Raw genomic sequence first — 21,664 nt, forward strand, 5'->3', positions numbered from 1 at the left:
CTCTCTGAAATATTATTTTTTTTAAATTATTTTTCATCCAAAAAAAATTTCTCCACATTTTCTTAAAAAAACAAAAAAATATAAAAAGAAAAAAAATTTTTGCTCAACTTTTTTTTATCTAAATTTTTCTTAAAAAAAAAAAAAAAGAAATATGTGATTCTCCAAATAGTAAAAAAAAAAAAACGCCCCAGGTAAACTGTGTTTTGTTCCCTCATCGTCCAGTTGTCCCTCGGTCTCGAGGATATGCATCGTTACTGAGCTTACTACAGCGAGAGGCTTCGAAATGGGCAAAGACATCCATCTAGTGCATGTTCACATGGGCCAACCATTTAAAAGAAGCACATTATCTGAAATAACTCCAGTTGTCACACTTGAAAACGAATGGCGTATGAAACATATGCAACCTAACGGTTTAAAAAAATTGAGAAAAAAAAAAAATATATATATATATATATATATATTTGTAAGGCACCTCAAAAAAATTCACCTATTGAAACCTTTTCACAGTGCGGTTCAGGGCTTCCATATGAGGGCGAGTAAATACTGTGCACTGTCCCTTTAAAAGTCTTCCCATGATGAAAACTTCATGCAACATTTTGGATGTTTAACCAGGAACTCAAGTTTAGCAGGAAGTTGTTTTATGTCTCTCAGCTTGAGTCAGACTTGAAAGAACAAACGAACGAATGGAGAAGTTGAATGAACAGACGGTGAGAGAGAGAGGGTGGAGACCTTTATCCTTTATCCGGAGCAACGTCTCGTCTCTCGAGAAATGGGATGAAATCTGAAATCATTTCCACAGGTGTCCTGATGGAAGATAAAAGCCCCACAGAGTTATGAAGATTATTGGAGCATATTGATCGCTCTCTTCTTGTTTGTCTGCTATTTACAGAGATATCTAATCCTTCTTTACTAAAGAAATTGCTTCTCCTCTGAATCAATGCAGGAGAACATACATGTGTAGGGGGCTGATTACACCTCAAAATCAGAAGGACATTTTCATTTGAACCATTTAGATTTTTTGCATTGTTCATGACAAATTTGCTAATTAATTTAATTAACATGAAAATGTAACAATGCAAAAGCATCTTTATAGTCCTAAAAATAGGCTTTATTTTATATTTATTTATATATACACTCACCTAAAGGATTATTAGGAACACCTGTTCAATTTCTCATTAATGCAATTATCTAATCAACCAATCACATGGCAGTTGCTTCAATGCATTTAGGGGTGTGGTCCTGGTCAAGACAATCTCCTGAACTCCAAACTGAATGTCAGAATGGGAAAGAAAGGTGATTTAAGCAATTTTGAGCGTGGCATGGTTGTTGGTGCCAGACGGGCCGGTCTGAGTATTTCACAATCTGCTCAGTTACTGGGATTTTCACGCACAACCATTTCTAGGGTTTACAAAGAATGGTGTGAAAAGGAAAAACATCCAGTATGCGGCAGTCCTGTGGGCTGAAAATGCCTTGTTGATGCTAGAGGTCAGAGGAGAATGGGCCGACTGATTCAAGCTGATAGAAGAGCAACTTTGCCTGAAATAACCACTCGTTACAACCGAGGTATGCAGCAAAGCATTTGTGAAGCCACAACACGCACAACCTTGAGGCGGATGGGCTACAACAGCAGAAGACCCCACCGGGTACCACTCATCTCCACTACAAATAGGAAAAAGAGGCTACAATTTGCAAGAGCTCACCAAAATTGGACAGTTGAAGACTGGAAAAATGTTGCCTGGTCTGATGAGTCTCGATTTCTGTTGAGACATTCAGATGGTAGAGTCAGAATTTGGCGTAAACAGAATGAGAACATGGATCCATCATGCCTTGTTACCCCTGTGCAGGCTGGTGGTGGTGGTGTAATGGTGTGGGGGATGTTTTCTTGGCACACTTTAGGCCCCTTAGTGCCAATTGGGCATCATTTAAATGCCACGGCCTACCTGAGCATTGTTTCTGACCATGTCCATCCCTTTATGGCCACCATGTACCCATCCTCTGATGGCTACTTCCAGCAGGATAATGCACCATGTCACAAAGCTCGAATCATTTCAAATTGGTTTCTTGAACATGACAATGAGTTCACTGTACTAAAATGGCCCCCACAGTCACCAGATCTCAACCCAATAGAGCATCTTTGGGATGTGGTGGAACGGGAGCTTCGTGCCCTGGATGTGCATCCCACAAATCTCCATCAACTGCAAGATGCTATCCTATCAATATGGGCCAACATTTCTAAAGAATGCTTTCAGCACCTTGTTGAATCAATGCCACGTAGAATTAAGGCAGTTCTGAAGGCGAAAGGGGGTCAAACACAGTATTAGTATGTGTTCCTAATAATCCTTTAGGTGAGTGTGTGTATATATATATATATATATTTTTTTTGCTTGTTTATTATTAATAAAATGCATTTAATTAACATGAAAATGTTACAATGCAAAATCATCTTCACAGTCCTAAAAATAGGCTTTATTTTTATTTGTTTTACAAAATATAATGTCACATTTTTTTCTTTTGCTTTTAGGTGAAACGTGACGTGTTCTTGACATGTTTCTTGAGATTCGCTTACAGAGGTGTGTGTGTGTGTGTGTGTGTGTGTGTTTATTGCAGACTCAGTCGTCTGGTTCGGTCACACACTGTTCCACAATCTCCCGCAGGTTCGGATTCTCCATCGCAGCTGCCACACGTTCCTTATCGTTAATCTGTTTGTTAACTGTAAGAGAAAGACACAAAAATATCAGTTAACAACAGCATCTCCATCATACACAGATATAATCTGCCCGCCGGACGACATTTTGTTATCTCGACTAGCGATACACAGATATATGGATAATACAGCCATTGTGTGATTATTGTATAATGACTGAGGCCACTAGGACGATTAACGGAAGTGTTTCGCTTGAGTAAGGGGTCGTTAACAAAGGCTGTGTTCCTCTGAGCTATATTTTCAATGGCGTTGCTTCTTGTTTGGGAACCGAGAATCATTCCAGTTCCATATTTTAAACAAATTCTAGAACCAAATGATATTCATAACTTTGGATCCGTTAATGGTTCTTGAACATGCATTCTTCTGTCAATACTCTGACATTGTTTCCAGCACTAACATTCAGGGACACTGCAACACCGCTATCGCGAACGAATGACTCTTATGAGCTGATTGTTTTTTTTATTCTACAGCATGACCAATGGAGTATGATTCCCGAACTAATGACTCTTAAGAGTCAGTTCTTCTGAATCTACAGTGCGAAACATACGGCGTGACCAATAGAGTCCGATTCCCGAACGAATGACTCTTAAGAGTCAGTTCTTCTGAATCTACAGTGCGAAACATACGGCGTGACCAATAGAGTCCGATTCCCGAACGAATGACTCTTAAGAGTCAGTTCTTCTGAATCTACAGTGCGATCAATAAAGTCCGATTCCCGAACGAATGACTCTTAAGAGTCAGTTCTTCTGAATCTACAGTGCGAAACATACGGCGTGACCAATAGAGTCAGATTCCCGAACTAATGACTCTTAAGAGTCAGTTCTTTTGAATCTACAGTGCGAAACATACGGCGTGACCAATAGAGTCCGATTCCCGAACGAATGACTCTTAAGAGTCAGTTCTTCTGAATCTACAGTGCGATCAATAAAGTCCGATTCCCGAACGAATGACTCTTAAGAGTCAGTTCTTTTGAATCTACAGTGCGAAACATACAGCGCAACCAATAGAGTCCGATTCCCGAACGAATGACTCTTAAGAGTCAGTTCTTTTGAATCTACAGTGCGATCAACAGAGTCCGATTCCCGAACGAATGACTCTTAAGAGTCAGTTCTTTTGAATCTACAGTGCAAAATATACAGCGTAACCAATAGAGTCTGATTCCCAAACGAATGACTCTTAAGAGTTGGTTCTTCTGAATCTACGCAGCAATTAAACTGCAACCAACTGAATGAGTTCCTCAAAAGTATAAAAGAATCTGTGAACGGAAACATTAATGGATAATTTTTTAAAGAGTTTCAGACCTATTTTTGTAGTCGTTTCATGGTAAGTTTCACACAAGCATCGTTTTCAAAGGCAGAAATGGTGGTAATGATCACTCACTATCTTCCTCGGTTGAATGCGTTCCCTCAGTTATGTAAATCTCCAGCTGAAACAGAGAAAACACGATCAGAGCTCCGAAAAATAAAGCAAGAACTGGATATTCAGATCACTGAACATCAGAGAGAACGGCTTTCATTTAACGGCCTTTAATCAACGTGACATCTCATTGGACGATCCCAGAACTTTCATTTTTGGGAGAAGTATTTGTGCTGAATAATAATGAGTTATTATAAGGATGATCACGTACCTTGTGTTTGAACGGCAGGCAGCGTTGCAGTTTTACTTGTAAACAAAGACCTGCAGGAACAGAGAGCACAGGTGGGAAAACATTCTCTTTTAATTAGCCGTTCATTGTCATTCCGACCGTGTTCACCTCATCAAACGCCGGTTCGGAGCGATCAACTGTCCGGGGTAAAAACAGAGTAATGAGGGCATATTTACAATTCTGAGGCACCGATATGCGGTTCATTAAACTCTTCCAAATCTCAACCCAGCAAGAATCTGCGGTTCAAGAGTTTTGCGAGGTTTAACTTTAAACTTTACGGTACTTTGCCACAAATGTATCAGTCACTTGGAAGAAGCTCGGCTTATTAATGTCAACATGGATGGGTACCGTGACTACTCCCTCAACACTGTTGACGCGGAGGACTAATGACCACAAAAAAGGAATGAAGTGGCAAAGGCTCTTCTGAGGACTGGGCGTCACATAAAGAGCAGATCCGCTATCTGACAGATGCAGTGTATGAATGTTCGTTTGAGGTCAGACGACTGTTTTGTCTTATCACACACACACACACACACGTGCGCACGCACACACACATACAAATACACACACTAACACACACATACACACAAACACACACACACACATACACACCTACATACAAACACTCACACACACAAACACACACATATACACACACACAAACACACACATACATACACACACACTCAAACACAAAAACACACACATACACACAAAAACACACACATACATACACACACAGACACAAAAACACACACATACACAAAAACACACACACACAAACACACACATACATACACACACACTCACACACACACATACACAAAAACACACATACATACACACACACCTACACACAAACACTCACACACAAACACACTCTCACACACAAACACACTCTCACTCACACACACATACACATACACACACACAAACACACACACCTATCAGAGTGGCCAGCGAACAGTGCGGTACAGTCGGGGAGAACTTAATGATGATCAAATATTCATCGTCTCCGAGTTCCTGGACCTCCACGCATTTCTCTGTCACCACGTCCAGTTCTTCTAGAGTGTTGGGCTTCTCTGGATCACGAATCGTTCGAATCACATCTGCGAGAAACACACAAAACTATTTCATTATTATTTCTTCTTTGACAAGAAAATTATTGAATAGTGTACAATGTAAACCCTAAAGTTATCATTACTAGAGGTAAACCGATACATCGGTTTTACTAATTAATCGGTACCGATAATTGATCCGTTTTCTGCACAAAAAATATGCCGATATTTTTTTTTATTCCTCCGTGTTCCTCTGAAAATTACGTTTTTTTAATTGAAGTGAGGGCATGCACAGAAAAATACTGTATCGGTAGCTATCAGCATATTTTTTTTGCCGATAACCGATAGTTCCATAAACAAACTATCGGCACCGGTTAATCGGTAAAAATGATAAATTGGTCTGCCTCTAATATATACACTATAAATACTGTATGTAGACTGATATATCAGTTTTACCGATAAATCGTGTTGATGCTTTGTTTTTGGAATGAATCGGTACAACCGATATATCGGTCTACCTCTAATATATATATATTATACTCTATATATTAGAGGTATCTGTATCGATATCGGTATATATCGGTTTACAAATATATATATATATATATATATATATATATATATATATATATATATATATATATATATATATATATATATATATATATATGAATCGATATATCGATACACCTCTAATATATATATATATATATATATATATATATATATATATATATATATATATATAGTATACTGATATATTAGAGGTATATATATATCGATTCATAAATATATAGATATATATATATATATATATATTTGTAAACCGATATATAGGTCTACCTCTAAAATTTGTTTTACCAATTAATCGGGGCCGATAGTTGCTTTTTGGAACTATCGGTTATCTGCAAAAATTTCTGCCGATAACTACCAATACATTTTTTTTATTCCTCCGTGTTCCTCTGAAAATGTTGTTTTTTTTAACTGAGGTGAGGAATGCATAGAAAAATGTGACCATATAGAAACGTCCCTTGTCAGCACATACATCGTGTCTCCAACTTCATAATATGAATAATAATATATAGGCTATAAAAAGTTTCATTTGGTAAATATTAAATATAGAGCATTGTTACGTAGCCAAGTATATTTCAAAATAAGAGTCCCCGGTGTGTTTCAGGCTTGTTTAGTGATAAAAGTCCCACGTTAGGCACGCAATGTTCTTTTTATCTGATTATTATTGGGATTTTGATTGAAAAATAAACTAAATCTGGGACTTAATTAAATCTGTGTCTGTCCTGACTAAGAAAATGTTGTAACATTCTATTAATCTAGTCATTACTTGAAAAATCAAGTTGTCTTAATTAAACGTTACTTGAAATGTCAAGTTTTGTTCTCATAACTAAAAGTACAAAACTAAGGCTATGGGGAATACCCATAATCCTTTGTGCTTGAATTATTTAATTATGGTTCCTCGGTCAAAGTTATAATCGTCTTTATTTAAAGGTGCTGTAAGTGATTTCAGCCGTTCTGCTTCCAAGAGACTGAACCCTTGGATTAGCCATGCCCCCTCTTTCCAAAACCCCGCCCTCTAAAGATAACAAATTAGCTTTATTGAGACTGACATCCTGCAGAAGCGTTTGTCAAAAACAACAGCAGCTCAACAGCGCACTCTACTGACAACTGTTATGAATAACATGGTATAAAAATGGCATTAAGCCTCAATAATTTGCTGCAACTGCAACACTATGAGAACGAGCCAAATGATTGACAGGCAGAAAGCGTCATTGCCATAGACACATTTTTGTTTGCTGTTTATATGATAACTTTGATTAATAAGTCATTAACAAAAACATATTTCAAGCTTAGCAAGTCAGAAGTTCATATGCATTCAAATATGTAGCCTAATACAAATTTATTTTATCTGAATGTACATTAATTATATGTTGATTATTATATAATGTAATCATTTTTGTTCATTTATTAATTCAAGTTACAAATGATAAATTAAGAACGGGAGGTATACTATTTATATAAATTATTAAATTATTTTGATATGACTTACTTGAAAGCTCCACTGACATATTATTATTTAGTATTGCAATGTTTTATTAGAGTTAAACACATAAATACCATACTTTCACTATCTGACGTCATCACCGTACCCTAGTACAGCCGTAGTACTTTCGTTTAAAGGTCAAAATGACGCACCATAAACCTCAAGAGCTTTCTCCTCCATCTTTCTGCTTCTCTTGTGGTTCGTCACGTCGGTCAGTCCCGTCAGATGCCAAACTTGGTTCAGTATTCCGGACACAAGCTCCATGATCCGGTCCGGTCCATCTTTGAAACACGCATGCGCACGTTCTCTCCTGGCGCTTCCGCATTCACGCAGACCAGAGCAATCAACTGCCGAGCAGAGATCGTGGATGAACATAACAGCAACGAACAAAACTCCAAATTTTTATAAATCAGAATTTATTTTGGTTTTGTACTAAAATACTATATCATTTTTTTTTATTTTTTTAGCAAATTTATATCCAAAAATAGACAAATTAATTTCTAAAGAAATACTTCCTTGTTTTTGGACAAACTAAGTGATCAAATTGTGTATTATTTAACAAACATACATACAAAATACTCTCTAAACACACAAGATCAAACTGGCTGGAGAAATTCATTTAAAACAATCAATTCTTATTTACGTCATACTTATTTTCTTTGCACTTAGCTAGTCCAATCAGAATGATTAATGTTACATATGAATGTATATATATATATAGTACTGCTCAAAACTGCTTCTGAAACTACAGCTGAGTGCTAAACATACAGCATGACCAGAGGTCGATTCCTGAACGAGTCTAATGAACCGCATCTTTTTAGTGAATCAAAAATTTACAACACAACCAGTGTGGCCTGATTCCTGAATGAGTGACTCTAATGAACCGGATCTTTTTAGTGAATCAGAAATGTGCAGCTCCACCAGTATAGTACGATTCCTGAATGAGTGACTCTAATGATCCAGATCTTTTTAGTGAATCAGAAATGTGCAGCTCCACCAGTATAGTACGATTCCTGAACGAGTGACTCTAATGAAGCGGATCTTTTTAGTGAATCAGAAATGTTCAGCTCCACCAGTATAGTACGATTCCTGAACGAGTGACTCTAATGAAGCGGATCTTTTTAGTGAAACAAAAATGTGCAGCATAACCAGTGTGGACTGATTCCTGAACGAGTGACTCTAATGAAGCGGATCTTTTTAGTGAAACAAAAATGTGCAGCTCCACCAGTATAGTACGATTCCTGAACGAGTGACTCTAATGAAGCGGATCTTTTTAGTGAATCAAAAATGTGCAGCTCCACCAGTATAGTACGATTCCTGAACAAGTGACTATAATGAACCGAATCTTTTTAGTGAATCAAAAATATACAGCTCCACTAGTGTAGTACGATTCCTGAACGAGTGACTCTAATGAAGCGGATCTTTTTAGTGAATCAAAAATTTACAATGCAATCAGTGTGGCCTATTTCCTGAACGAGTGACTCTAATGAAGCGGATCTTTTTAGTGAATCAAAAATGTGCAGCTCCACTAGTGTAGTACGATTCCTGAACGAGTGACTCTAATGAACCGGATCTTTTTAGTGAATCAGAAATGTGCAGCTCCACTAGTGTAGTACGATTCCTGAACAAGTGACTCTAATGAACCGGATCTTTTTAGTGAATCAAAAATGTGCAGTGTAACCAGTGTGGCCTATTTCCTGAACGAGTGACTCTAATGAAGCAGATCTTTTTAGTGAATCAAAAATGTGCAGCTCCACTAGTGTAGTACGATTCCTGAACGAGTGACTCTAATGAACCGGATCTTTTTAGTGAATCAGAAATGTGCAGCTCCACTAGTGTAGTACGATTCCTGAACGAGTGACTCTAATGAACCGGATCTTTTTAGTGAATCAGAAATATGCAGCATAACCAGTGTGGACTGATTCCTGAACGAGTGACTCTAATGAACCGGCTCTTTTTAGTGAATCAAAAATGTGCAGCTCCACCAGTATAGTACGATTCCTGAACGAGTGACTCTAATGAACCGGATCTTTTTAGTGAATCAGAAATGTGCAGCTCCACCAGTATAGTACGATTCCTGAACGAGTGACTCTAATGAACCGGATCTTTTTAGTGAATCAAAAATGTGCAGCTCCACCAGTGTGGCCTATTTCCTGAACGAGTGACTCTAATGAAGCAGATCTTTTTAGTGAATCAGAAATATGCAGCATAACCAGTGTGGACTGATTCCTGAACGAGTGACTCTAATGAAGCGGCTCTTTTTAGTGAATCAAAAATGTGCAGCTCCACCAGTATAGTACGATTCCTGAACGAGTGACTCTAATGAACCGGATCTTTTTAGTGAATCAAAAATGTGCAGCTCCACCAGTATAGTACGATTCCTGAACGAGTGACTCTAATGAACCGGATCTTTTTAGTGAATCAAAAATGTGCAGCTCCACCAGTGTGGCCTATTTCCTGAACGAGTGACTCTAATGAAGCAGATCTTTTTAGTGAATCAAAAATGTGCAGCTCCACTAGTGTAGTACGATTCCTGAATGAGTGACTCTAATGAACCGGATCTTTTTAGTGAATCAGAAATGTGCAGCTCCACCAGTATAGTACGATTCCTGAACGAGTGACTCTAATGAACCGGATCTTTTTAGTGAATCAAAAATGTGCAGCTCCACCAGTATAGTATGATTCCTGAACGAGTGACTCTAATGAACCGGATCTTTTTAGTGAATCAAAAATGTGCAGCTCCACCAGTATAGTACGATTCCTGAACGAGTGACTCTAATGAACCGGATCTTTTTAGTGAATCAAAAATGTGCAGCTCCACCAGTATAGTATGATTCCTGAACAAGTGACTCTAATGAACCGGATCTTTTTAGTGAATTAAAAATGTGCAGCTCCACAAGTGTAGTACGATTCCTGAACTAGTGACTCTAATGAACCAGATCTTTTTAGTGAATCAAAAATGTACAGCGTAACCAGTGTGGCCTATTTCCTGAACGAGTGACTCTAATGAAGCAGATCTTTTTAGTGAATCAAAAATGTACAGCTCCACCAGTATAGTACGATTCCTGAACGAGTGACTCTAATGAACCGGATCTTTTTAGTGAATCAGAAATGTGCAGCTCCACTAGTGTAGTACGATTCCTGAACGAGTGACTCTAATGAACCGGATCTTTTTAGTAAATCAAAAATGTGCAGCTCCACTAGTGTAGTACGATTCCTGAACGAGTGACTCTAATGCACCAGTTAAAATGAATCCGAATCGGATCTAGAATCGTTAAATTCTAGTTCGGGATGTCAATGGAAAAATAATGTTTTGAGACATTAAACAGTGGTTTGATGAGTGCTGTGCTCGATTGGTCTAGTCTGTTGCGGGCTTTAGCATGTGACGAGCATGTGATGATCAGCTGTGTGTTTGTTTAGTTCATGGTGGTTCATATTTTAACATGGGAAAATGTTTTCATTTATTTAGAGGTATTGTATTTGTTCATTCCTGATCTTGTTTAATTGTTCATGCGTTCAAAATGTATTTCCTGCTCACAGATCCGGATGTTCACCGGTGAAGGCTTTAATTGATTCACTTCCTCGTCTGTCGAGTTCGTGTTTGTTTGTTCATAATGTTGAAAGTGTTGAGCAGATGTGATGCTCGTGTTCAGAGTGTGCTTGAGGTGGATTTACAGTCTGATCATGATGTTTGTGGAAGTGTTGAGGACACAGTTAAAGCTGAACTGGCTGAACACAGATCAGTGTTGTGCTGTCTGGATGCAGCAGGTAAACTGCACATTAAAAACACCTCTGACAGCAGTACACCACTGCACACCCTGCAGGAGACCTTCTTAACGTGAGTCAATGTGTTTGTGTATGACGTCATTTATATGGTTTACACCGCCGCTAATTGTTGTTCTTTCTTTTTTTGGTTTACTACAATTATTTTAAGTAACATATTGCCTGATTGTCATTATTATTACATATCAAATGCAATTAGTATCAATTTGACCCCATGAAAAATAATAAATATTACTTAGGCCTACTATCACTTACTAAAGAAAGTAAATGTATAATGTTGTGATTAATGCATACATGATATTAAAGGTGCACTCGGTCATTTTTTCCCCTCATTTAAAATACTTTTAATTTTGAAACATGTGTATAAACCAATGTCAGCTCATGTGCTCATAACAGCTGTTTTGTTCTACATGGGGCAGGGGTGCCTCATGGGGGCAGCCATGTTATGATCACATGACCTGCGGACTACTACTCCCTTGATCTCAGTAAACCTCCTGTGATTGGACACTTTCATTCATGGATTAAATAAATCCTGTTTTACTTTGAGATATTCTACAATGGCGTCGGTAAATGAAAACGACTTTTTGTTTAATGATGCAGCATCCAGGCCACTAGGTGTCAGTGTAGGCCACTTCAAAAAATGACCGAGTGCAGCTTTAACTGTACAGCGCTACTCGTTTCAAAGGTTTGATTGGCTGGGCCGAATGTTTAAAGAATAATGGGTGATTTTGTTCATCTCTGCACTTCAGTTTTTGCTGGGAAGTGCTGTCAGAGCGCACCATACAGGATGTGAACCCAAAACTCCTGGCAGTCGATTCTCAGTATAATCTGAGACTTTATGAACTGGATTGTCATGATCAGATGACCCTTGTGTGTGAGAGCCCGTCTGATACTCTTCTGCAGTGGGTTAAAGACAAACACACGGGTGAGCAGAAAAACACATTCAAATGCTACATAAGGTTGTGAATTTTAAATCTCTGTCTGTATTTAAAGGAACAGTACACCTGAACTATTTAATGGTTATTTATTTCTGTGGAGCACAAAAGGAGGCACTTTAAAGAATCGTCATGCTAGTTTCTTTCCATACAACGACCATTTATTGTAACCGTTCACAATGACTTCATTTCCTGTCTGTTCTAGACACAAAGCTATCATATGGCTTCAGAAGACTTGGAATATAGTGCACGAGTCGTATGGACTCGGACCCCATTTATTGCAAATGTATGGTCATAAAACAATACATCTCTTCAAAATTTCTCCTTTTGTGGTCCATGATAAAATGAAACGCATATGAGTTTGGAAAAAAAAAAAGTTTTTTTTTAGGTGCACTGTTGCTTTAAATTTGTCCGAATTGTATTCCTAACCAATATCGTTCCTGCGCAGACATGTCGGAGTTGGTATCCGTGAAGCCGCTGTCATTCACTGATGACTGCTGTGTGCTGCTGGTGAACGCTGGTGTTCTGGTGCAGCTCAGGTGGGCGGTCGAGTCTTTACAGCTGCAGATGATGTCCTGCTGTCAGCTCAGTTTACCCCTTCGGACGCAGGACGCGTGTGTGGACTATCAGCTCTGCCGCGGCACGCTGTTTATTCTGCTCCGTACCGGACTTGCATGTATCCTTCAACATACAGGATGCTCTTAACAAGAAGTTGCAGGTTAAGCTCAGTCGACAGCATTTGTACTTAAGTCATTGTACAAAGGTGCCTGGAATAGTTCCTGGCAGGCAGCAGATGCCCTAACCCAGCCCCCATTCCTAATCCTTACCTGGATGGCTGAATAGCCTGCCAGGAACAACCTCAGGCACCTTTCTCCAATCAGGGTCAAAAAGTGGTTCAGGAAGTGTTCCTCATGTCGATGGGAGAAAAGTGACTCGCGTTGTTCCTGGCAGGCTATTCAGCTATTCAGGTAAGGTGGCTGGGTTAGGGCATCTGCTGCCTGCCAGGAACAATTCCAGGCACCTTTGTACAATGACTTCAACAGCTCAGTTTCTTTGTTGTACGTATCTTTAACATTGTTTCTCAGATGTGTTTGACAGTTCTGACGGTAAACTCATGGCAACGGTGGATTTTCCCTCATACTGTGGTACGGGAAAAATGGACCCCCTCACGACCTTTTGTCTGTTCCACATCTCGCGTGACCTCAGTACAGCAGTTACAGTCACCCGTCTAAACCAAGCCTTCGCCGTTGACCTCAACGACTATTTCCGGTACATTGATTGTGAATATACTGTTCATTATGTTCTTGTTTGTTTAGATCAGTTCAAATGTCCTCCTCTATAACTTCAATGGTCTTCTGTCCTCTGTAGGACGTTTCCAGATAGTCTTTGTTGTCGTACGACCCCGAGTCCCCCGTTTCTCAGGCCTGTGGAGCCGTGGGACCAAGATAGCCTGTTAAGCTCCGCCCACAGCCTGTCGGTACTGGACACACAGTTTCAGACAGACAGGTAACAGTCTGGTAGATAATTTTATTTATTGTTATCCTGATTTTGAATCGTTATACCGTACAAACCGGTGCATACATTTGAATAAAACTCTGAACACTTCCTCAGGTCATGGGAGTCCCGTTTGTCTTCTCTATATAATCGATGTAAAGCCCCGGACCGACCAGCGCACAGATCACCCTGGTACAGAGACTTCCCACATGTGGAGTGTCGTCGAGCAGGGGCCGCCGCAAAACTCTCGCAGTCCTCCGTGAAGCCAGGGGGCGCTGTGGCATCTTTTAACGTGCCTCAGGGGGCCACAGCGACGATGCTGAATGTATCCGAGTTCTCCGTGGTGGTTACGTTTTTTGACCCTGGAAAAGCAAACACAGTTCTGGCCTACTGGGACCTGGAGGGGCAAAATGTCACGTACCACTGCGCGGATACACCTGCCGTACCTGTCAAACACTCCGCTGACGAACACCTGTGTCTGTTACTGAAGGGTGAGGCAATTACACACCAGTATGACCTTTGACCTTATCAGTTTTGGGTCTAATACACTGGATAGAATGCCATAATTTAGAGCTGTCGATTGAATTTAGTGCGATTAATTATTTGAAAAATAATGATTAATTGTGTCAAGTTTTGTTTTGCGTAATATTTTTAGCATTCCTGTGAGAGATTTAGGAAATCAGTAGAAAATGTGTTTCCCCCCAGACTAGGCCAATAATAGGCTTATTTTTAATTATATAAAAATTATTATATGTAGTCAAATTAATCGCCTATATTAATGTTATAGCCGATTAATTGCGATTAAATTGACTAATCGGCGCATCATGTAATTAATTTTAATCGTCAGCTAACAAAAATCATTTGTTATTTATAATTATTTAAAATATTAGACATTAAATTATATTTATTTGGGGGACTTTCTCAGTAAACATTAAAATAGGCGATTAATTGCGATTAATTTGACTAATTAATCGGCACATCATATAATTAATTTGATTAAAAATATTAGTTGATTGTCAGCTAACAAAATATAACTAATAAAAAAACGTTAATTTCCTGTTATATTTATAATTATTTAAACTTATGTTTTATATTTCTTTATTTGAGAGCTTTTCTCAGCAAATATTGATATGCGATTAATTGCGATTAATTTGATTAATCGACACATCATAAAATAATTGTTTTATTGATTTACAGCTAACAAAATATAGCTACGAAAAAAAGCATTAATTGTATATTATGTTTATAATTATAAATGTTTTATCTTTTGTTAGGGACCTTCCTTAGTAAATATTTATATCTGTAATTAATCAAAATTACATTAATTTTATTAAAATTTTTAATTGATTGACAGCTAACAAAATATATCTACATGTTTATGATATATTATGTTTATAATTACTTAAACTTATATTAAATTATCTTAATTTGGGTGCCATTGCAAATATTGATATATGTAATTAATTGCGATTAATTTTAGTAATTAATTGGCACATCATGTAAATAATTTGATTAAAATTGTATTGAGTGATTGCTAACAAAATAAATATATTTGAATGTCCATACACATGACAGTTATAAGAATATGTTTAAATGTCATTAAATATAATGTTACTGTGCAAACAATCTTCATTGTAATAAAATATCTTTATTTTATTTATGCAAAATAGTTTTCTGGTGAAATGTGACCTAGTCATGTTTGACCAAACTAGCGTATTTTAAGATGAAGCTCACAGAAAAGGTCAGTGGTGTATCATGTGCTAATATAATGGCATTTACTTATTTACATGGTACTCAAGATACTTCAAAGAACATCGTTGTGCTGCACTAAACATGGTGTTACTATGGTACTTTCTTTGTTAGTGTGTAGGTTATACGCTAGCTAGCATACTCAACATAGAATTAATTGTGTGTTTGTTTGTGGGTGTGTTTGTGTGTCGGTGTGTTTGTGTGTGTTTGTGTGTTTGTGTGTGTGTTGTGTGTGTGTGTGTTTGTGTGTGTGTGTGTGTTTGTGTGTGTGGGTGTGTGTATTTGTGGGTGTGTTGTGTGTGTGTGTGTGTGTGTGTGTGTGTTTGTGGGTGTATTTGTGTGTCGGTGTGTTGTGTGTGTGTGTGTGTGTGTGTGTTTGTGTGTTTGTGGGTGTGTTTGTTTGTGTGTTTGTGGTGTGTGTGTGTGTGTGTGTGTGTGTGTGTGTGTGTTTGTTTGTATGTTCATATGTGTTTGTTTGTGTCTGCGCTTGTGTTTGTGTTTGTGGGTGTGTTTGTTTGTGTGTGTGTGTGTGTGTTTGCGTGTTCGTCTGTGATTTTGGGTCTGCGCTTTTGTTTGTGTGTGTGCGCTTGTGTTTGTATGTGTGCATGTTTGTGTGTGTGCGCTTGTGTTTGTGTGTGTGCGCTTGTGTTTGTGTGTGTATGTGTGCATGTTTGTCTGTGTGCGTGTTTGTTTGTTTGTGTTTGTGTGCATGTTTGTTTTTTTGTGTGCGCACATGTGTTTGTTTGTGTGTGTGTGTGTGTGTGCGCGTTTTTGTGTGTTTGTTTGTGTGCTTGTGCGCGCGCGTGTGTGTGTGTGTGCATGTTTTGTTTGTTTGTTTGTGTGTCCGTATGTGTTTGTTTGTGTGTGTGTGTGTGTGTGCACGTGTGTGTGTGTGTGTGTGTGTGCACGTGTGTGTGTGTGTGTGTACGTGTGCGTGCGTGCGTGCGCGTGCGTCGCGTGCGTGTGTGTGTGTGTGTGTGTGTGTGTGTTGTAGTGTCGGGTCTGTCTGTGGTTTTGTTTTGTGTCACTCAGGATGAACTACTGAACAGACTGATGGTTTTCGGCACCGCTGGAACAGTCGACTCACTCTGTCATCTGAACACATGGGGGCGCTGTTCAATACCAATACATGCTCTGCAGGTCCTTTATATTCTTCTATAAAGATTATGAAAATATAATATAGTAAAGCTGTGCATTACCGTGATTTTACCATGGATGCAAAATCAAGCAGAGGCTTAACAGAAGCAAAATCACTGCAACTAATTGGATTATAAATGTAGTTTATTTGATTATTTCTAGCACTAAACTAATATAGAGTCTGGTTCGGAGAGTAAAAATCACATTTTTCTCCATCTTTATTTCAGGCTGGGCTGAAAAACCACCAGCTGGACACAGTCGATTTCTTCTTTAAGAGTAAAGAGAATATCTTGATTCCTCCATCTGGGTTTGTTCTTCCCAATCAAACATCGGCCGTCTCAACCCAAACCCAGTTGAGGAGTAAGAACATCTTCTTTAATGAGACCATTAAAAGTACTTCAGAAGATCTCGGTCATTAACAGGCAGCATCAAGGGTCTTATTTTAGCTCAAGACCTCATTAAAGTTTGTTTCATGACCTATGTGGGGAAAAACAGTTTGTATGAACAGAGGAGATGAGGAGAGGAAGGAACGGGTTGATTTAGGACAAAGTGGATTTATTAGATGTCAGAGTTAGCACAACTATAGATGGATGACTGATGATTTATCTAGAGAAACCGCCTGGAGGAAATGTGCAATGTGCGTTTACTTGGGAGATAAAATTGTCTCTGAAAATGAGCTAAATCTGACAACATTCTTTCGGGAGCATCCTCAACGATAAATATGTGTTGTTTTTTTCATTTAGAGGTACAGTTAGGGTTAATCTGCTGTCATTATTATTATTATTATGTCATCATAATGTTGTCATTTAGTAAATGTGTGAGCGTGTGTGTGAGTGTGTGTGAGTGTGTGTACATACTAGGCTATAACTTTAGTTTAAAAGTGAGTTCAATTTGACAAAAGCCTACCTTTTGAGGATATTTGGGGACATTCTTAATTGTAAAATTGTTCAAATTAAATCGAATGCAAAATCGATTTAAAAATTCTGAAAATGCAAAAAAAATAAAATCATAATCATTACAGTGTTACCAGTTTATTCTGATTCCCGAACAAATGACTCTTTATGAACCGGTTATTTTGAATCAATAACAAAAAGCATGAAATGTCTAGTCTGATTCCTGAAAAAATGACTCTTATGAACCGGTTATTTTGAATCAATAACTAAAAGCACGACAAGTAGTCGATTCAACAGTTGACTCTTTTGAACCGTTATTTTGAATCAATACTAAAAGCCGTCAAGTGTATTCTGATTCGTAAATGACTCTTATGAACGGTTATTTGAATCAATAACTAAAGCACGACAAGTGTAGTCTGATTCCCGAACAAATGACTCTTATGAACCGGTTAGTTTGAATCAATAACTAAAAGCATGACAAGTGTAGTCTGATTCCTGAACAAATGACTCTTTTGAACCTGTTAGTTTGAATCAATAACTAAAAGCATGACAAGTGTAGTCTGATTCCCGAACAAATTACTCTTTTGAACCGGTTATTTTGAATCAATAACTAAAAGCACGACAAGTGTATTCTGATTCAAGAACAAATGACTCTTATGAACCGGTTATTTTGAATCAATAACTAAAAGCACGACAAATGTATTCTGATTCCCGAACAAATGACTCTTATGAACCGGTTATTTTGAATTAATAACAAAAAGCACGACAAGTCTAGTCTGATTCCCGAACAAATGACTCTTATGAACCCGTTATTTTGAATTAATAACTAAAAGCACGACAAGTGTAGTCTGATTCCTGAACAAATGACTCTTATGAACCGGTTATTTTGAATTAATAACAAAAAGCACGACAAGTCTAGTCTGATTCCCGACAAATGACTCTTATGAATCGGTTATTTTGAATCAATAACTAAAAGAATGACAAGTGTAGTCTGATTCCCGAACAAATGACTCTTTATGAACCGGTTATTTTGAATTAATAACTAAAACATGACAAGTGTAGTCTGATTCCTGAACAAATGACTCTTATGAACCGGTTATTTTGAATTAATAACTAAAAGCACGACAAGTCTAGTCTGATTCCCGACAAATGACTCTTATGAATCGGTTATTTTGAATCAATAACTAAAAGAATGACAAGTGTAGTCTGATTCCCGAACAAATGACTCTTATGAACCGGTTATTTTGAATTAATAACAAAAAGCACGACAAGTCTAGTCTGATTCCCGAACAAATGACTCTTATGAACCCGTTATTTTGAATTAATAACTAAAAGCACGACAAGTGTAGTCTGATTCCCGAACAAATGACTCTTATGAACCGGTTATTTTGAATTAATAACAAAAAGCACGACAAGTCTAGTCTGATTCCCGACAAATGACTCTTATGAATCGGTTATTTTGAATCAATAACTAAAAGAATGACAAGTGTAGTCTGATTCCTGAACAAATGACTCTTTATGAACCGGTTATTTTGAATTCAATAACTAAAAGCATGACAAGTGTAGTCTGATTCCTGAACAAATGACTCTTATGAACCGGTTATTTTGAATTAATAACTAAAAGCACGACAAGTCTAGTCTGATTCCCGACAAATGACTCTTATGAATCGGTTATTTTGAATCAATAACTAAAAGAATGACAAGTGTAGTCTGATTCCGAACAAATGACTCTTTATGAACGGTTATTTTGAATTAATAACTAAAACATGACAAGTGTAGTCTGATTCCTGAACAAATGACTCTTATGAACCGGTTATTTTGAGTCAATAACTAAAAGAATGACAAGTGTATTCTGATTCCCGAACAAATGACTCTTTATGAACCGGTTATTTTGATTCAATAACTAAAAGCGCGACAAGTGTAGTCTGATTCCCGAACAAATGACTCTTATGAATCGGTTATTTTGAATCAATAACTAAAAGAATGACAAGTGTAGTCTGATTCCCGAACAAATGACTCTTTATGAACCGGTTATTTTGAATTAATAACTAAAACATGACAAGTGTAGTCTGATTCCTGAACAAATGACTCTTATGAACCGGTTATTTTGAGTCAATAACTAAAAGAATGACAAGTGTATTCTGATTCCCGAACAAATGACTCTTTATGAACCGGTTATTTTGATTCAATAACTAAAAGCGCGACAAGTGTAGTCTGATTCCCGAACAAATGACTCTTATGAACCGGTTATTTTGATTCAATAACAAAAAGCACGACAGGTGAAATCTGATTCCCGAACAAATGACTCTTTTGATCTGGTTATTTTGAATCAATAACTAAAAGCACGACAAGTGCATTCTGATTCCCGAACAAATGACTCTTTTGAACCGGTTATTTTGAATCAATAACTAAAAGCACGACAAGTGTATTCTGATTCCCGAACAAATGACTCTTATGAACCGGTTATTTTGAATCAGTAACTAAAAGCACGTCAAGTGTTGTCTGATTCCTGAACAAATGACTCTTTATGAACCGGTTATTTTGAATTAATAACAAAAAGCACGACAAGTGTAGTCTGATTCCCGGACAAATGACTCTTTATGAACCGGTTATTTTGATTCAATAACAAAAAGCACGACAAGTGTAGTCTGATTCCTGAACAAATGACTCTTATGAACCGGTTATTTTGAATCAATAACTAAAAGCACGACAAGTGTAGTCTGATTCCTGAACAAATGACTCTTTATGAACCGGTTATTTTGATTCAATAACAAAAAGCACGACAAGTCTAGTCTGATTCCTGAACAAATGACTCTTATGAACCGGTTATTTTGAATCAATAACTAAAAGCACGACAAGTGTAGTCTGATTCCCGAACAAATGACTCTTTATGAACTGGTTATTTTGATTCAATAACTAAAAACACGACAAGTGTAGTCTGATTCCTGAACAAATGACTCTTATGAACCGGTTATTTTGAATCAGTAACTAAAATCACGACAAGTGTAGTCTGATTCCTGAACAAATGACTCTTTATGAACTGGTTATTTTGAATCAATAACTAAAAGCACGACAAGTGTAGTCTGATTCCTGAACAAATGACTCTTATGAACCGGTTATTTTGAATCAATAACTAAAAGCACGACAAGTGTAGTCTGATTCCCGAACAAATGGCTCTTTATGAACTGGTTATTTTGATTCAATAACAAAAAGCACGACAAGTGTAGTCTGATTCCTGAACAAATGACTCTTATGAACCGGTTATTTTGATTCAATAACAAAAAGCACGACAAGTGTAGTCTGATTCCTGAACAAATGACTCTTATGAACCGGTTATTTTGAATCAATAACTAAAATCACGACAAGTGTAGTCTGATTCCCGAACAAATTATTCTTATGAACCGGTTATTTTGAATCAATAACTAAAAGCACGACAAGTGTAGTCTGATTCCCGAACAAATTATTCTTATGAACCGGTTATTTTGAATCAATAACTAAAATCACGACAAGTGTAGTCTGATTCCCGAACAAATTATTCTTATGAACCGGTTATTTTGAATCAATAACTAAAAGCACAACAAGTGTAAACCCTTATGAGTTTGCTCTTTTTAAAGGTCTGTGTTCATTAATACATATTATAATTAGCTTTATATAGAAATGTACACAGCCAAATAAACGTGTGTTTGTGTTTCAGATGTTCAAGCTCTCTGTCCAGCGTTGGATTTGCTTTGTTCTGCGATACGGGACACGCACACGGAGGCCCAGAGTCGACAGTTCTGTGAACAGCTGCTCAGTATCGCGCTAAACTTTCTCAACATGCAAACCAGAGTCCTGCTCACCGGAGCACACGGTAAAACATCCTCGCTAACGAACACTTTCTCTATGTGTATGTTACGTCTGAACAAACATGTCTGTCCTCTCTTTCCAGAGTTGGATGCACACCTGCAGGAGTGTGTGCAGATTTTAGACCACTATATCTCAGACCTGCGCGGATTCATGAAGAAGTTTCCCTGGCCAGAAGGGGGCGACATTCAGAACCTCATATCTCCCGTCATCCTGCCAAACACAGCCGCAGAACAAGAGTGGCAGTCGCTGTCTGATGAGGTCAGTGTTAAACTATTTACACCAGTCTCGATTGACTCGGTCCACTTGATTGTACCAGTTATTATGTATCAAAAAGAGTGAAGTCTGATTCTCGAACGAATGATTC

General features: G+C 37.8%; 2 protein-coding genes across 3 annotated transcripts in view; one reads left to right on the forward strand and one right to left on the reverse strand.

Moving 5' to 3' along the window:
• Window positions 1-207: 207 nt before the first annotated feature.
• ciao2a (cytosolic iron-sulfur assembly component 2A) lies at window positions 208-7,766 on the reverse strand. 2 transcript variants are annotated; one of them, XM_052119616.1, is made up of 6 exons: window positions 7,616-7,766; window positions 5,294-5,458; window positions 4,332-4,381; window positions 4,085-4,130; window positions 2,567-2,710; window positions 208-804 (listed from the first exon to the last, which is right to left on the reverse strand). In XM_052119616.1, exons 1-5 carry the CDS (start codon window positions 7,725-7,727, stop codon window positions 2,610-2,612), a joined length of 474 nt encoding a protein of 157 aa, XP_051975576.1. In that variant the 5' UTR covers window positions 7,728-7,766; the 3' UTR covers window positions 208-804; window positions 2,567-2,609. The 2 variants fall into 2 exon arrangements, with proteins under 2 accessions (XP_051975576.1, XP_051975575.1); XM_052119615.1 differs by lacking the exon at window positions 208-804 and having other exon boundaries at window positions 2,202-2,710.
• A 3,106-nt stretch (window positions 7,767-10,872) lies between these two features.
• Window positions 10,873-21,664, forward strand: part of spg11 (SPG11 vesicle trafficking associated, spatacsin) — a 41,041-nt gene continuing 30,249 nt past the window's right edge. Inside the window, exons 1-10 of the mRNA XM_052119570.1 lie at window positions 10,873-11,301; window positions 11,996-12,171; window positions 12,630-12,857; window positions 13,267-13,450; window positions 13,550-13,687; window positions 13,793-14,166; window positions 16,419-16,564; window positions 16,789-16,921; window positions 21,149-21,304; window positions 21,383-21,558. Coding sequence (XP_051975530.1) covers window positions 11,078-11,301; window positions 11,996-12,171; window positions 12,630-12,857; window positions 13,267-13,450; window positions 13,550-13,687; window positions 13,793-14,166; window positions 16,419-16,564; window positions 16,789-16,921; window positions 21,149-21,304; window positions 21,383-21,558 — 1,935 coding nt within the window. The 5' untranslated portion in view covers window positions 10,873-11,077. The remainder of the gene's footprint in view (window positions 11,302-11,995; window positions 12,172-12,629; window positions 12,858-13,266; window positions 13,451-13,549; window positions 13,688-13,792; window positions 14,167-16,418; window positions 16,565-16,788; window positions 16,922-21,148; window positions 21,305-21,382; window positions 21,559-21,664) is intronic.

Source organism: Xyrauchen texanus, chromosome 46, assembly GCF_025860055.1.
Source record: "Xyrauchen texanus isolate HMW12.3.18 chromosome 46, RBS_HiC_50CHRs, whole genome shotgun sequence".
In the NCBI taxonomy this organism is placed as follows: domain Eukaryota; kingdom Metazoa; phylum Chordata; class Actinopteri; order Cypriniformes; family Catostomidae; genus Xyrauchen; species Xyrauchen texanus.

What these genes read in the sequence shown, in the direction of transcription:
- ciao2a (XM_052119616.1), bottom strand. Translation starts at nt 7,727, where the DNA reads ATGGAGCTTGTGTCCGGAATACTGAACCAAGTTTGGCATCTGACGGGA. An exon ending in GAAAGCTCTTGAGGTTTATG is followed by an intron (nt 5,459 to 7,615) that starts GTGCGTCATTTT and finishes TGTTTCTCGCAG; the next exon opens with ATGTGATTCGAACGATTCGT. An exon ending in GCCTGCCGTTCAAACACAAG is followed by an intron (nt 4,131 to 4,331) that starts GTACGTGATCAT and finishes TCTCTGTTTCAG; the next exon opens with CTGGAGATTTACATAACTGA.